The sequence below is a fragment of the Leishmania braziliensis genome, chromosome 16 (assembly GCF_000002845.2).
Source record: "Leishmania braziliensis MHOM/BR/75/M2904 complete genome, chromosome 16".
Lineage (NCBI taxonomy): Eukaryota > Euglenozoa > Kinetoplastea > Trypanosomatida > Trypanosomatidae > Leishmania > Leishmania braziliensis.
In genome coordinates this window covers 669,956-685,277 of record NC_009308.2, presented here as the reverse complement: position 1 = coordinate 685,277, position 15,322 = coordinate 669,956, and the positions used below count along the sequence as shown (strand labels likewise).

Genomic DNA, 15,322 nt, shown 5'->3' with positions numbered 1-15,322 from the left:
TCTCTTCACTGGGCAAGAGGACAACGGTGCGGGTAATTCAGAACGTATGAGCACAGAAACAGCCCGCAAGAACGGATACAGCGAGGAACGTACGCACAAGCACCGGCACAGAAAGAGACGCACATATACGTGCTCAAGCAAGATTACTCGTAAGTCAGAGAGGAAGTAAAGAGGCACTAATTTGCACACTACATCCCTGAGAAGAGAACTTCATCCTCGAGGTAGTCACACACTGGAGATGACAGCAGGCAGCCACAGAGACCTGATGCCGCATGGCAACACAAAACGAAAAAAACTGACTAATAAACTACGATATGTCCCGACGTTGAGTCAGCGGAGGGAGACTACTGCTGCAGTGCAAAAGTTAATGTGTCCTCCCACACCCCACGGTGTGCAGACACACGCCAAATTGATTTATTTCAGCAACATCGACGGCACAACAGAAGAGCAGTTCTCGCCATCTACTGAGTTCGAGGAGCTCGCTTGCCCTCGTACTGGGCACTGGGGCCCCGCACGAGATCTGCGAGGGGGAGTGGGCGCGCAGGCACCCAAATGGCTCCCGTACCACCCCGCACAACCTCCTGTGCTGCGCGATCTCGGGCATACTTGAGCTGGTCATGCACCATAGCCACGGAGTGACGGAAGTCGGTCAGTTTCGCCTGCATCTTGTGGATATCCTCCTCGTAGTCGAGCAAGAAGCGGCCGAGGGCATCAAGTTCGAATCCCCTGTAGTGGGTCCTAGAAAGATTCTTTCGGCTACGAGTGGTCAGAGTGCTGTAAGTGCCTTGTAGGAGACCCGAGAAGAGCAGCTCGTCCACCTCTTCATCAGACGAGTCGGGCGCCTCAGAGACCCATACTAACGCGTTCTGCTTGAGAAACTGTTTGTGCTCTGCCCGCTCAATGACGTCATGGGCGAGAATGTAGTCGTTGAGGATATTGTCGCGCTCAGACTCTTCAGCCATCATCAAGTTCTGCAGTGCCAGATCAACTGGGTCATCGTAGCGTACCAGGGGAACTGCACGATCGCACTGACTCCGCAAGCCTTGCCACAGAAGGTGCTCATCCCCGACAATAGTGCGCCTCTCCATAAACTCCTCCGCGAGAATGTGGCTCACACCCTGTTTCAGGATATCACGCCGTCGATTCTCCAAACGTCTCTGTAACTTCTTTCGCAGGAGACGGCCCCGGCCAACCCGCTGCAAAAGTGCAACTGAAATCTCAAGAGACACAAGTGCGTCTGTCGACCTCTCTTCCACTGGTGGTACGTGCTCAGTAGCTTCGAGACTCACTACTGTCATGTAGGACTCCGCAGCCGCAAGCTGCCCGGCAGTCAGGTTCTCCCGTAACTGCTCCCACTCGCCTCTCAGAAGCTCCCAAACCTCATTCTCGTGGAGCTCCACATCCTTGCGGGCAAGGACCTCCTCCTGGAGCAAGAAGCTCCTCTGGGACGCTAGTGCTGAAAAGGTCGCGGCACGTCTTTTCCCGTCTTCGACGAGAACATCGCGCATGTCTGTCTCCTCCTGCTCCAGCCCACTTCGTGACACTGTTTCGTCCTGAACGCACATCTCGAGAGATTTAATAATTTGCGAGTGCCGCGTTCGCAAAATATCTTGACGCTCTGAAGACGCCCGAGTAAACACATGCGTGGCTGACACACATTCCTTCGATTGAATATACCTGCGTAACACTGCTTCGTCGCTCACAACGAAAGCTACAGCAAGATTAAAACGATCTGCCCTCTCATCAGCTACTACGTAACCACGCGACTTTACCTCAGCAGCATGGCAATCCAGGAGTGCCTCCTGGGCACGCGCACACAGCAAGTCCTCAGCCATAATACGGTTGCAGAGCGCAGTGTCCACTAGCCTCTCTGCAGCAGTACATTCTACAGCGACTATGTTTGACCTCCTCAGCGCCTCCACGCCAACTATAAATTCTAGTAACATATCAGAACGGCAAGATTGTTCCTCTGAATACACGTCAACACAAACCGCTGACTCACGCTTCACAACATCCAAAAGCTCCACCACCACACGCAACCTCACAGCCTCCGAGACTTCACACAAAGAAGATCTCCAACATGAGAACAAATTAGAAAAACAGTCCATCTCTTCACTACATATCAAAAAACGTTCAACATCTTCACCCTCAACGACTGCCATAAAAGACAAATAACAGCGCTCACTAACCTCCGAAGACTGCACAACATCACGACACGCACACTCCTCGTCATAAACGTTCACAATTAGACCCAGAAAAAGATCTTCAGAGAGCAACGCTAAGATAAACACCGCTCTCTCGTTCATCGCGTCCTCCACACCGCGCAGCGCGGCGGCGTTCCTCTTCGGGTCGAGCGCCAGGTCCGCGTGCTCCGCAGCCAGCCGCGCGAACGCCTCGTCCGCCACAAGCGCCTCCGGCCACCCCTCCTCCTCGTGCAGCCGCAGGAACGGGTAGCGCGACGCCAGGTCCCTCATCAGCGCCGCGTGTCGCAGCGCGGCCGCAACGGCGTCGCCACACTCGTTCATCGCGTCCTCCACACCGCGCAGCGCGGCGGCGTTCTTCTTCGGGTCACACGCCAGGTCCGCGTGCTCCGCAGCCAGCCGCGCGAACGCCTCGTCCGCCACAAGCGCCTCCGGCCACCCCTCCTCCTCGTGCAGCCGCAGGAACGGGTAGCGCGACGCCAGGTCCCTCATCAGCGCCGCGTGTCGCAGCGCGGCCGCAACGGCGTCGCCACACTCGTTCATCGCGTCCTCCACACCGCGCAGCGCGGCGGCGTTCCTCTTCGGGTCACACGCCAGGTCCGCGTGCTCCGCAGCCAGCCGCGCGAACGCCTCGTCCGCCACAAGCGCCTCCGGCCACCCCTCCTCCTCGTGCAGCCGCAGGAACGGGTAGCGCGACGCCAGGTCCCTCATCAGCGCCGCGTGTCGCAGCGCGGCCGCAACGGCGTCGCCACACTCGTTCATCGCGTCCTCCACACCGCGCAGCGCGGCGGCGTTCCTCTTCGAGTCGAGCGCCAGGTCCGCGTGCTCCGCAGCCAGCCGCGCGAACGCCTCGTCCGCCACAAGCGCCTCCGGCCACCCCTCCTCCTCGTGCAGCCGCAGGAACGGGTAGCGCGACGCCAGGTCCCTCATCAGCGCCGCGTGTCGCAGCGCGGCCGCAACGGCGTCGCCACACTCGTTCATCGCGTCCTCCACACCGCGCAGCGCGGCGGCGTTCTTCTTCGGGTCACACGCCAGGTCCGCGTGCTCCGCAGCCAGCCGCGCGAACGCCTCGTCCGCCACAAGCGCCTCCGGCCACCCCTCCTCCTCGTGCAGCCGCAGGAACGGGTAGCGCGACGCCAGGTCCCTCATCAGCGCCGCGTGTCGCAGCGCGGCCGCAACGGCGTCGCCACACTCGTTCATCGCGTCCTCCACACCGCGCAGCGCGGCGGCGTTCCTCTTCGAGTCGAGCGCCAGGTCCGCGTGCTCCGCAGCCAGCCGCGCGAACGCCTCGTCCGCCACAAGCGCCTCCGGCCACCCCTCCTCCTCGTGCAGCCGCAGGAACGGGTAGCGCGACGCCAGGTCCCTCATCAGCGCCGCGTGCCGCAGCGCGGCCGCAACGGCGTCGCCACACTCGTTCATCGCGTCCTCCACACCGCGCAGCGCGGCGGCGTTCCTCTTCGGGTCACACGCCAGGTCCGCGTGCTCCGCAGCCAGCCGCGCGAACGCCTCGTCCGCCACAAGCGCCTCCGGCCACCCCTCCTCCTCGTGCAGCCGCAGGAACGGGTAGCGCGACGCCAGGTCCCTCATCAGCGCCGCGTGTCGCAGCGCGGCCGCAACGGCGTCGCCACACTCGTTCATCGCGTCCTCCACACCGCGCAGCGCGGCGGCGTTCCTCTTCGGGTCGAGCGCCAGGTCCGCGTGCTCCGCAGCCAGCCGCGCGAACGCCTCGTCCGCCACAAGCGCCTCCGGCCACCCCTCCTCCTCGTGCAGCCGCAGGAACGGGTAGCGCGACGCCAGGTCCCTCATCAGCGCCGCGTGCCGCAGCGCGGCCGCAACGGCGTCGCCACACTCGTTCATCGCGTCCTCCACACCGCGCAGCGCGGCGGCGTTCCTCTTCGGGTCGAGCGCCAGGTCCGCGTGCTCCGCAGCCAGCCGCGCGAACGCCTCGTCCGCCACAAGCGCCTCCGGCCACCCCTCCTCCTCGTGCAGCCGCAGGAACGGGTAGCGCGACGCCAGGTCCCTCATCAGCGCCGCGTGCCGCAGCGCGGCCGCAACGGCGTCGCCACACTCGTTCATCGCGTCCTCCACACCGCGCAGCGCGGCGGCGTTCCTCTTCGGGTCACACGCCAGGTCCGCGTGCTCCGCAGCCAGCCGCGCGAACGCCTCGTCCGCCACAAGCGCCTCCGGCCACCCCTCCTCCTCGTGCAGCCGCAGGAACGGGTAGCGCGACGCCAGGTCCCTCATCAGCGCCGCGTGCCGCAGCGCGGCCGCAACGGCGTCGCCACACTCGTTCATCGCGTCCTCCACACCGCGCAGCGCGGCGGCGTTCCTCTTCGAGTCGAGCGCCAGGTCCGCGTGCTCCGCAGCCAGCCGCGCGAACGCCTCGTCCGCCACAAGCGCCTCCGGCCACCCCTCCTCCTCGTGCAGCCGCAGGAACGGGTAGCGCGACGCCAGGTCCCTCATCAGCGCCGCGTGCCGCAGCGCGGCCGCAACGGCGTCGCCACACTCGTTCATCGCGTCCTCCACACCGCGCAGCGCGGCGGCGTTCCTCTTCGGGTCGAGCGCCAGGTCCGCGTGCTCCGCAGCCAGCCGCGCGAACGCCTCGTCCGCCACAAGCGCCTCCGGCCACCCCTCCTCCTCGTGCAGCCGCAGGAACGGGTAGCGCGACGCCAGGTCCCTCATCAGCGCCGCGTGCCGCAGCGCGGCCGCAACGGCGTCGCCACACTCGTTCATCGCGTCCTCCACACCGCGCAGCGCGGCGGCGTTCCTCTTCGAGTCGAGCGCCAGGTCCGCGTGCTCCGCAGCCAGCCGCGCGAACGCCTCGTCCGCCACAAGCGCCTCCGGCCACCCCTCCTCCTCGTGCAGCCGCAGGAACGGGTAGCGCGACGCCAGGTCCCTCATCAGCGCCGCGTGCCGCAGCGCGGCCGCAACGGCGTCGCCACACTCGTTCATCGCGTCCTCCACACCGCGCAGCGCGGCGGCGTTCCTCTTCGGGTCACACGCCAGGTCCGCGTGCTCCGCAGCCAGCCGCGCGAACGCCTCGTCCGCCACAAGCGCCTCCGGCCACCCCTCCTCCTCGTGCAGCCGCAGGAACGGGTAGCGCGACGCCAGGTCCCTCATCAGCGCCGCGTGTCGCAGCGCGGCCGCAACGGCGTCGCCACACTCGTTCATCGCGTCCTCCACACCGCGCAGCGCGGCGGCGTTCCTCTTCGGGTCACACGCCAGGTCCGCGTGCTCCGCAGCCAGCCGCGCGAACGCCTCGTCCGCCACAAGCGCCTCCGGCCACCCCTCCTCCTCGTGCAGCCGCAGGAACGGGTAGCGCGACGCCAGGTCCCTCATCAGCGCCGCGTGCCGCAGCGCGGCCGCAACGGCGTCGCCACACTCGTTCATCGCGTCCTCCACACCGCGCAGCGCGGCGGCGTTCCTCTTCGAGTCGAGCGCCAGGTCCGCGTGCTCCGCAGCCAGCCGCGCGAACGCCTCGTCCGCCACAAGCGCCTCCGGCCACCCCTCCTCCTCGTGCAGCCGCAGGAACGGGTAGCGCGACGCCAGGTCCCTCATCAGCGCCGCGTGCCGCAGCGCGGCCGCAACGGCGTCGCCACACTCGTTCATCGCGTCCTCCACACCGCGCAGCGCGGCGGCGTTCCTCTTCGGGTCGAGCGCCAGGTCCGCGTGCTCCGCAGCCAGCCGCGCGAACGCCTCGTCCGCCACAAGCGCCTCCGGCCACCCCTCCTCCTCGTGCAGCCGCAGGAACGGGTAGCGCGACGCCAGGTCCCTCATCAGCGCCGCGTGTCGCAGCGCGGCCGCAACGGCGTCGCCACACTCGTTCATCGCGTCCTCCACACCGCGCAGCGCGGCGGCGTTCTTCTTCGGGTCACACGCCAGGTCCGCGTGCTCCGCAGCCAGCCGCGCGAACGCCTCGTCCGCCACAAGCGCCTCCGGCCACCCCTCCTCCTCGTGCAGCCGCAGGAGCGGGTAGCGCGACGCCAGGTCCCTCATCAGCGCCGCGTGTCGCAGCGCGGCCGCAACGGCGTCGCCACACTCGTTCATCGCGTCCTCCACACCGCGCAGCGCGGCGGCGTTCCTCTTCGGGTCGAGCGCCAGGTCCGCGTGCTCCGCAGCCAGCCGCGCGAACGCCTCGTCCGCCACAAGCGCCTCCGGCCACCCCTCCTCCTCGTGCAGCCGCAGGAACGGGTAGCGCGACGCCAGGTCCCTCATCAGCGCCGCGTGTCGCAGCGCGGCCGCAACGGCGTCGCCACACTCGTTCATCGCGTCCTCCACACCGCGCAGCGCGGCGGCGTTCTTCTTCGGGTCACACGCCAGGTCCGCGTGCTCCGCAGCCAGCCGCGCGAACGCCTCGTCCGCCACAAGCGCCTCCGGCCACCCCTCCTCCTCGTGCAGCCGCAGGAACGGGTAGCGCGACGCCAGGTCCCTCATCAGCGCCGCGTGCCGCAGCGCGGCCGCAACGGCGTCGCCACACTCGTTCATCGCGTCCTCCACACCGCGCAGCGCGGCGGCGTTCCTCTTCGAGTCGAGCGCCAGGTCCGCGTGCTCCGCAGCCAGCCGCGCGAACGCCTCGTCCGCCACAAGCGCCTCCGGCCACCCCTCCTCCTCGTGCAGCCGCAGGAACGGGTAGCGCGACGCCAGGTCCCTCATCAGCGCCGCGTGCCGCAGCGCGGCCGCAACGGCGTCGCCACACTCGTTCATCGCGTCCTCCACACCGCGCAGCGCGGCGGCGTTCCTCTTCGAGTCGAGCGCCAGGTCCGCGTGCTCCGCAGCCAGCCGCGCGAACGCCTCGTCCGCCACAAGCGCCTCCGGCCACCCCTCCTCCTCGTGCAGCCGCAGGAACGGGTAGCGCGACGCCAGGTCCCTCATCAGCGCCGCGTGTCGCAGCGCGGCCGCAACGGCGTCGCCACACTCGTTCATCGCGTCCTCCACACCGCGCAGCGCGGCGGCGTTCCTCTTCGGGTCGAGCGCCAGGTCCGCGTGCTCCGCAGCCAGCCGCGCGAACGCCTCGTCCGCCACAAGCGCCTCCGGCCACCCCTCCTCCTCGTGCAGCCGCAGGAACGGGTAGCGCGACGCCAGGTCCCTCATCAGCGCCGCGTGCCGCAGCGCGGCCGCAACGGCGTCGCCACACTCGTTCATCGCGTCCTCCACACCGCGCAGCGCGGCGGCGTTCCTCTTCGGGTCGAGCGCCAGGTCCGCGTGCTCCGCAGCCAGCCGCGCGAACGCCTCGTCCGCCACAAGCGCCTCCGGCCACCCCTCCTCCTCGTGCAGCCGCAGGAACGGGTAGCGCGACGCCAGGTCCCTCATCAGCGCCGCGTGCCGCAGCGCGGCCGCAACGGCGTCGCCACACTCGTTCATCGCGTCCTCCACACCGCGCAGCGCGGCGGCGTTCCTCTTCGGGTCGAGCGCCAGGTCCGCGTGCTCCGCAGCCAGCCGCGCGAACGCCTCGTCCGCCACAAGCGCCTCCGGCCACCCCTCCTCCTCGTGCAGCCGCAGGAACGGGTAGCGCGACGCCAGGTCCCTCATCAGCGCCGCGTGCCGCAGCGCGGCCGCAACGGCGTCGCCACACTCGTTCATCGCGTCCTCCACACCGCGCAGCGCGGCGGCGTTCCTCTTCGGGTCGAGCGCCAGGTCCGCGTGCTCCGCAGCCAGCCGCGCGAACGCCTCGTCCGCCACAAGCGCCTCCGGCCACCCCTCCTCCTCGTGCAGCCGCAGGAACGGGTAGCGCGAAATAATGTTTTGTTGATTTTTTTCTTCAGTGAGTTTCGAGACGCGCATTACATCAGCTTTACGGTGTTGCTCAGCTAGACCGTTTTGTTCACGGCGTAGAAGTGTGATGTGCGCTTCGTAGGAGATGTCTATGGTGTAGTCGCGCCGTTCTTGCTCAGCTTTCTCGTCCTTATTGCCGGGCAGCGAGGAATGGCGGCCTGATTGCTGAACGTTCTTGCGGAGGAGAAATGTTGAGTCTTTTTCCATGTACTCTACAGAGGTGGATGGGTGAATGAATGGCAGATCGGCGTGAAGCTGTTCGTCTGCGATGGCCTTCTCTGTTACTTGCCTCTGGTGATTGGCAAGCTCCTCTATGATTTTCTGACCTGCTTCCGGAGGTATCCGACCCTTGGGTGCTCTCGGCGCTGTTCGGAGTATCTCTGGGTGTCTCTGGAGGTGAGAGAGCTGGTCGTCGCTCAATGTAAGGGGTTGCTGGAACTGACGGAGCAAGCGGTCCCACTGCCGGGTGACGCGCATAGCAAGCTGATCTGCGCGAGCTGCCAGACGGACACGTTGAAGACAACACTCCGGTGACGTCGGTAGACTTAGTTTTAAGAGCGCATCATAGTCGCTGTATAGTGCAGAGTACTTTCCATCGGCACGCAGCGGGAGATGTCGTAGAGAGACGCACTGACGCGTGGTATAAAGGAGAAAGGGCTGCGATGTAAGGCTCAGCTCGTCAAGGTATTGCCGTGCAAGTGGAAGGGCACGAGCAGACATGGCGCACTGTACCAGTGCGGAGTACACGCCTTGTGTGGAAAGTCCAGTAAAATTCTCCTTCGCCGCTAGGGACCACTGCTGCTCAAAGTTGGGAGGGAACACCAGCTGCGTCGTCGGAACTCCGAGAATAGCGTGAGGAAGACCAGGGAACGCCTTTTGCAACCGCTGTTGAGCCTCATTCTCTTCGTGAGCCATCTCCTCGACAATGCCCACCAGCCGGCGTACCTTCGTTGCAACAGACTTGTGTTGATACGCTCTAAGAGAAGCGCAAAACAGCGGCGCCGACACTGGCGCTGCTGCGTTGTCACTTTTCGCATTACCCCTCACGCCCCCCTCGGTGTCGCGCAGCGGCGCGAAGAGTGTCACGTGTAGCATGCGGAACTTGTGCCGGCACTCGAAGGGAAGAGTAGACAGCAGAACGGAGGCCAAAGGCACCGCTGTCAGATACGGATAACGCTCAGCAATTTCTTCGTCGTAGCTCCCACGCACCAGGCGCCGCTGGAACTGATCCTGTGACATGTATCGTATGTAGCTGCGAACCTTATGCGCACAGCATGCGGCGTGACGGGCCTCTTTTGAGTCTATGGCCTCCATGGTGTGTGTGAGATGGTACTGCTCACACTGCACAACACGTGGGGTGTATTCGATAAAGGTACTGGACCACTGAAGAGGGGGGTCGCTGCTGCGCAAATAGCTGCCAAAACGCTGCTGTAGTGTTGCCTCGCGCTCGCAGAGCTGCTGCGCCAAAACGACCGCCCTTGCCCTCATGCGACCTTCACAGGCTTTTAGCCGCCCTGCAGGTAGCTTCAGCTCGCTGGAAAACCTCGTGTATTCGGCATAGTCTTTACAAAAGACTTGGTCATCACCCAGCGCTAAATCCAAGACATGCACGCCTTCGTAGCGTAAGTCTAAAAAGGGGTACATCGCTTCTGCTCGGATACGGCACCGCATCACACCAACACGAGCCTTATGGGCGCGAGTCTCGATAAAGGCCAGGTATTGGGAAAGGTGTGCCAATACGGCAGTACGGTTGCTGCCGTCGCTCTTTTGCCACTGCAGCTGCTCACGTTGGTATGCTGGGTCGAAGCGGTGAGGCAGACCCGCCAGCATCCAAGTTGGGCACTGCAGCGCACGGAGGCGCGGATACCACTGCTCGAGGTTTTCAGCATCAGTATTCAGCCTTCCGCGCCGGTGCACCGCGGCAACCACGCGATCCCGGTCGTCTGTATTGACTAAAGTGTGCAAACTCACGCTCCACGGCTCGAGTAGATCTTCAAAGATGTCGCTGAGAGGCTGAAGATGCACACGAGGCGAGGATAAATGGTAGCGCTGTTGCAGCTGGTGCGATTCCGAACGGCAATACAGACGATCGAGCTGCCCGCGCTCCCAGATGGACATGCACAGGGCCGCTATGCGAGCCTCCAGAATGTCATGCGGCATCACGTTCTCTCCGGTGTGTGCAGCATGTTGGCGCGCGGCTAGCAAGTCACAGAGTGCACCGTCGCGAGAAAAGTCTCGCAGGAAGCAGGAGTGCAGCAATCCGTCCGGCACCCAAGCCGAGATTGATTGGCGCGAGCGCCACTGCTCCAACTCAAAGGAGTGTACACGCTGGCCCATACGCGCCTGTGTCTCGCCCAACTCCGCCGCAGGTGCGTTATGTGCCTTCAATCGCTCATACTCGTGCATCAGCGATTGCACCTCAGCGTCCTCTACGACTTCTGAGAAATTCACTGGAAGCAGCGCGTTCACGGATGCGCCGAAAACCTCTAGGAACGTGTCCTCTATGCTATGCTCGTAGGCGCGGCGGTCTGCCGTGCGTCGGGCTTTGACCGATACATATGCGAGCGTGAGGCGTTCTTGCAGGTGTCGGGCGGGAGAAGCAGCTGGCTCTCGGTGCCATTGAGTTGCCAACTCGAGGAAGATTTGGTCGTATGTGAGTAAAAGACCTTCAACGTACACCCCTTCCAGTTGCGCTGGTAGGAATGGGTACAGCTTGAGCGTCGCGCCGGACAAGAGAACTCGAAACAGCTCACCGGCCCGCTGTTTCATGTCAGCTTCCAGACGGTACGCTTCGTTGGTCCCATCAGCCTCCTGCGCACGGCACCGCGCCAGTTCTGCAAAGCGACTGTCCTCAAGAGGCCGAACGTCATCCCATGGGACGTCTTTGCAGGCGGACTCCAAGAAAGGAAAGCGGCGCAAAAAGCCGGAGAGTGGCGTAGGCGGTGGCTGACTGGGATGCCGTCGCCGCCACAGCGTCTTGAGGTTGCGCACGTAGGCGACATAGTCGGGATCGTCGTGTGGAACGCCCGCAGCGTTCAAGGCGGCGCCCGCGTTGCGCAGCGTCTCCTCGGCGCGGTCGAGCCAGCCGAGTTCGATCTCGATAGCGCCTCGGTTGTTAAGAACAACACCGTACTCACGACTCTCTACCCCGTAGTACTGAGCGGCATAGCGTATCGCTTCGTTCGTGAGCTCAATGCACGCATCGCTGTGCAAGCGAAGATCCCAAGATCGGTAGATGTGGGCGACATCCATGAGAAGCGTGTGCAAATCGGCCGTAAAGGTGGGCTTCTCCTTCGAGAGTGAGATTGCCGTCAGCAACACCTGAATTGCATCTGCAAAATTCCCCTCGTACTCCAGCTGCCGGCCTAGTTCCCTGAGGTAGTCGATGAAGAAATCAGAGGCCCAGCCTAACTTGCTCAGCTCTACTGAATGCTGCACAAGAGCGCGGGTGTCAACAGAGCATGAGGGCAGCAGCTTCTTGCAGCGCAGCAGGCCCATGTACGGCTGCAGGTGCAGCCACGCGCCGTGATCGCTGCGCAAATAGGCTGGCAGGCGCGCGATGGCTTTGTAGAAGTAGTGCGCGGCCTCCTCCACGCAGCTGCGCAGCTCAGCCGGCGCTTCCATCAGCGCCTCTGCGACGTCGACGAGCCAAAAACCGTATTCGATGCAGCGCCGCCCCTGGGTCTTGGGGCCAGCCCACTGCTCGTAGCCTGCTAGCACTGCTGGGAACCGCGACCGCCCATCCTGAATACACGGCCAGTCGCGCGTTTGAAAGGACACATGACAGACGACACGCTCCATCATCAGGCGGATGAGCTGCAGCGGACCGGTACGCGCTTCCTGCGCGGTTGCAGCCTCGTGTGCAAGGCTGAGCGCTTCTGAGAAGTTGCGCTGCCAGCACGCCACCTTGCAGCACAGAGGCAAGCAGAACGCGTAGGAGTGTGGTGGGCCCGTGCGCACGTGGCTGTACATCGCTGCCAACTGTATCGCTACTGCTGGCTCGACTAATCGCGGTATAACGGACGAGTTCGCAAAGGGCCTCCACGTCACGTGCACGACACCGTTCTCCTTTCGAATCGTGGCGCCGAGTAGGTGGCAGACGCGGTCCATAATGCGCTGCTTCCACTCCTTCCTGAAGGAGACGAGTATGTCCATGAGGTCTCCATCCTCTGCTGTGATGCCGTACTTTTTAGAGACCACGTCGAGGAATTTGGCGCGGAACTGCGGTGAGGGAGCGAACACCAGTGCAAAGTACTTGGAGAGGGTGCGCGTCAGAAAGAGCTCGTCGTAGGCCGTGCGTTTACCTTGGATTTCGATGTAGAACTCCTGCTTCAGTGCGCGGCAGAGCATCTCACACGAAAGAAGCTGCACCGCCTGCTCTACCGCACGTAGATCGTAGTTGCTGGCGAATAGCAGTCGGCGCACTAACTGCTTGAGAAGACACAAGTTCACACCGCGGGCGTGGAGGAACTCACATACCTGTGTGAGGGCGGCAGAAGTAGTGGCGGGAGTGGAGCTGGTACATATTTGGAGAACAGTTTCCTGGAGGGCCCCATCGTCCAGCACCTCCATCGTATTGTCGGCACCCTCGGACACCTCGGGACACACCCGCAGCATCTCCTGCCGCTTCATGATCGTGTCATCCACAAAAAGCGGCGTCAGCGTTGCGTTCGAGTTGGTGACGTAGTAGCGCCCATCCAATGCCTCGTAGACCTCCATGCTGTTGTCGGGGAGTGGAATGTTGAGAGCCTCCGCGATAAACGTAAGCTCAGCCTCGACCTCGACATCGTTGGTGGAATTTGCCCCGTAAAGCCGCCTCGGCCGCGTCGTCATGGGCACTAGGGCCTGGGCTAGGACCGGCATGCCGCGGTAGTAGAACATGGTGGAGAGCGGCACTGAGAGCAGATGACTGTCGCTCTGCAGTATCCCACGTAAGGAGGCGATGTAGTTTCGGCCAGAGCGACTGTCTGGCAGAACGCGAAAAAAAACGTTGCGCACCCGGAAGCACTGCACAAAGTTGAGCAGCTCAGCCGGCATATCCTTCTCTAGTCGCACAATCTTGACAATGGTGCCCGCTGCCTCCTCCTCAAAGTCGCGCTCGATCTGATAAAGGATGCGCATCCGAAGCGCCGCTTGCTCGCTGCTGTGGTTCTCCATCTCCCAGGCCAGCTGAAACTCGGCGTTCCAGTTGCGACCCTTCGGGGTGATTTCTGCGCACGCAGCCAGGTACGGCTTAGGGGCCGTCTGCTGAATGGGGAACGACGGATTCTTTCGAATCCCCAGCTGGTATTCGGCTGCCCACCGACTGCCACTGGAGCTGGCGGAGTAGTCATGGCCAGTAGCACTCGACGTGGCTGCATTCGCAAGAGTGTTATTGTTGGATGCCACCACCCTTGCGTTGCGGGTTGGCGTGTCGCTGATTGACCTCCTCATGACTTTGCTGACTCACAGAGACAAACCACCACATATAAACGTGCAAATTCCAAGGGCAGGAGACGCCAAAGAGAAGCTGCCGGCGCACAAGTGAAGCTCCGTGAGGCGAAAAAGGGGGCCTGACAGCTGAAGGAAACGATGGGCAGAGAGAGAGGGGGGAGGGAGGGGGGCTGTCCGCCAAGAATGCGAGAAGACAGTCTCGCACAACACAGAGGGGGAAAAGAGGAAGAAGCAACGCTGGAGTTACTGCAGCTCACACACTCCTCTTCTGCACAGGTGAGTTTGAGTGAAAGTGTATTCGAGGCCTACAATGAACACCTTTACTTCAGTGCAGAACAGCTTCCCAAGGTCCTCCACAGACGTGCAGTCAACCGGCACTCTTTGGTCTAGCCTGCGTTCTCGACCCGATTGCAGCTGCCGTGACGTTGCGAGTACGGCCGTGTGCACGTGTGACAATGACTGGGCTGGATTTGGTGAAGAATGACAAGAAAAACAAAAACACGCGTATAGAGAAGTCGGCAGCGAGACGTAGGCGGCGAGCCCGGAGACAAGGCGCAGCGCATCAATCAGCAGATGAGACACACGCACACGTCACGTACACGCGGGCACCAACAAAGACAGACGGCACAGCGGTGCTCAAGGGAAAAGGGGGGCCATAGAGAGGAAATGCCAAAAGCGCAAACAAAAAAGCGAGCGATGTAGGGGGAGAACAAGCGAGACACCGCGAGCGCCCTCGAGGGCGGAGGGGTAGAGAGGAGGAAGAGGGCGAAGACAGAGGTATGGGAAGAGAGACAGACTAACAAACACACCACGAGCGAGATAAAAGAACAACACGACAGGAAGGAGGTCTGAGCATGAGCCACACCTACAAAGCGAAGTGAACACGCCACGCAAGATCAGCTGGGGAGTGCGGGGGAGAGCCGAAGTCCGCTTTGACGGATGTGCTGAGGTTAAGTCCGTAGTTGGTATAGAAGGGGAAAATGAGCGAGAGTGCGGGCGCAGTTTGAAATCACAATGACTCAAAAGAAAAGGCAGGGATGCCTCCGTAGCAGGGAGATCGAAGTACAGCGGGAGAGAGAGAGAGAGAAAGAGCTAAGTAAACGGGCCTAGGAGCGTGAATTGGTATGTGAGTTGTGCGAAACAGCGACGCGCAAGGGGCGCACTTCCCTGCAGTCGATGCTGGTGCGAATGTGGACACCACTATGAGTGTGTGTACGCGATGCGCGGCAACACGAAGACAGGAGTTGTAAACAGACAGGGGGAGTAACACATGAGTTGTAGTACATAAAGGATGAAGTGAGAGAGCAATGCAGAGGGGAAGGTCGCAACAGGGGCCACGCGTGCCTTCGCGGGGATTCACTGTCCCATTCAAAAGCAAACTGTACTGAAGCTTCTCCAAGACGCTTCCGAAGTGAGAGACGGTCCTCACGGCTAATCCGTTCAGCGCCCTTTTCGGTTTTTCGCTGTGAAACAAAATGCACCCGCCTCGCCCCCTGATGGCCGGGGGACACCTGAGCACATGGCATTCCACCACACAAGTGCCCTCCACTCTCCGCAGAAACCGAGCAGCAGCCCCCCCCCCCCCTATCCCTGCCAGTGTAGAACCATTTCAGGCGGTGACAGAGCCAAGTGCCCGCAGCGTAGAGACAGTCAGAGCGATGCATTGCTACGGAGGTGGGTAGCTGGGACTTGAATGATGTTGCACTGCAGCGGCTTGCGACAATGAACGTGTGTTTGCAGTACCACTAGGATGGGGCAAAGTGTCAGCGTGGCTGAAACGGACCTCATCGAACCCTCATTGACTAGTGATACGGGGAGTCCAGGCCTCCCTTCCAAGGGATGCACCATGTGGTGACCGGCATAATAAGAGCGGCTGTGAGGAAACCTGTGCAGCTGAGGATGGGCAGAGTGTGAGG

The 15,322-nt window shown here is 62.6% G+C and overlaps 1 protein-coding gene across 1 annotated transcript; it reads right to left on the bottom strand.

Annotated features, from left to right (window-relative positions):
- Positions 1–461: 461 nt before the first annotated feature.
- Positions 462–13,130, bottom strand: LBRM_16_1720 (conserved hypothetical protein; the record flags this gene model as incomplete). Its single annotated transcript, XM_001563722.2, has 1 exon — positions 462–13,130. The coding sequence occupies one exon, from the start codon at positions 13,128–13,130 to the stop codon at positions 462–464; it is 12,669 nt and encodes a 4,222-aa protein (XP_001563772.2).
- Positions 13,131–15,322: the final 2,192 nt, after the last annotated feature.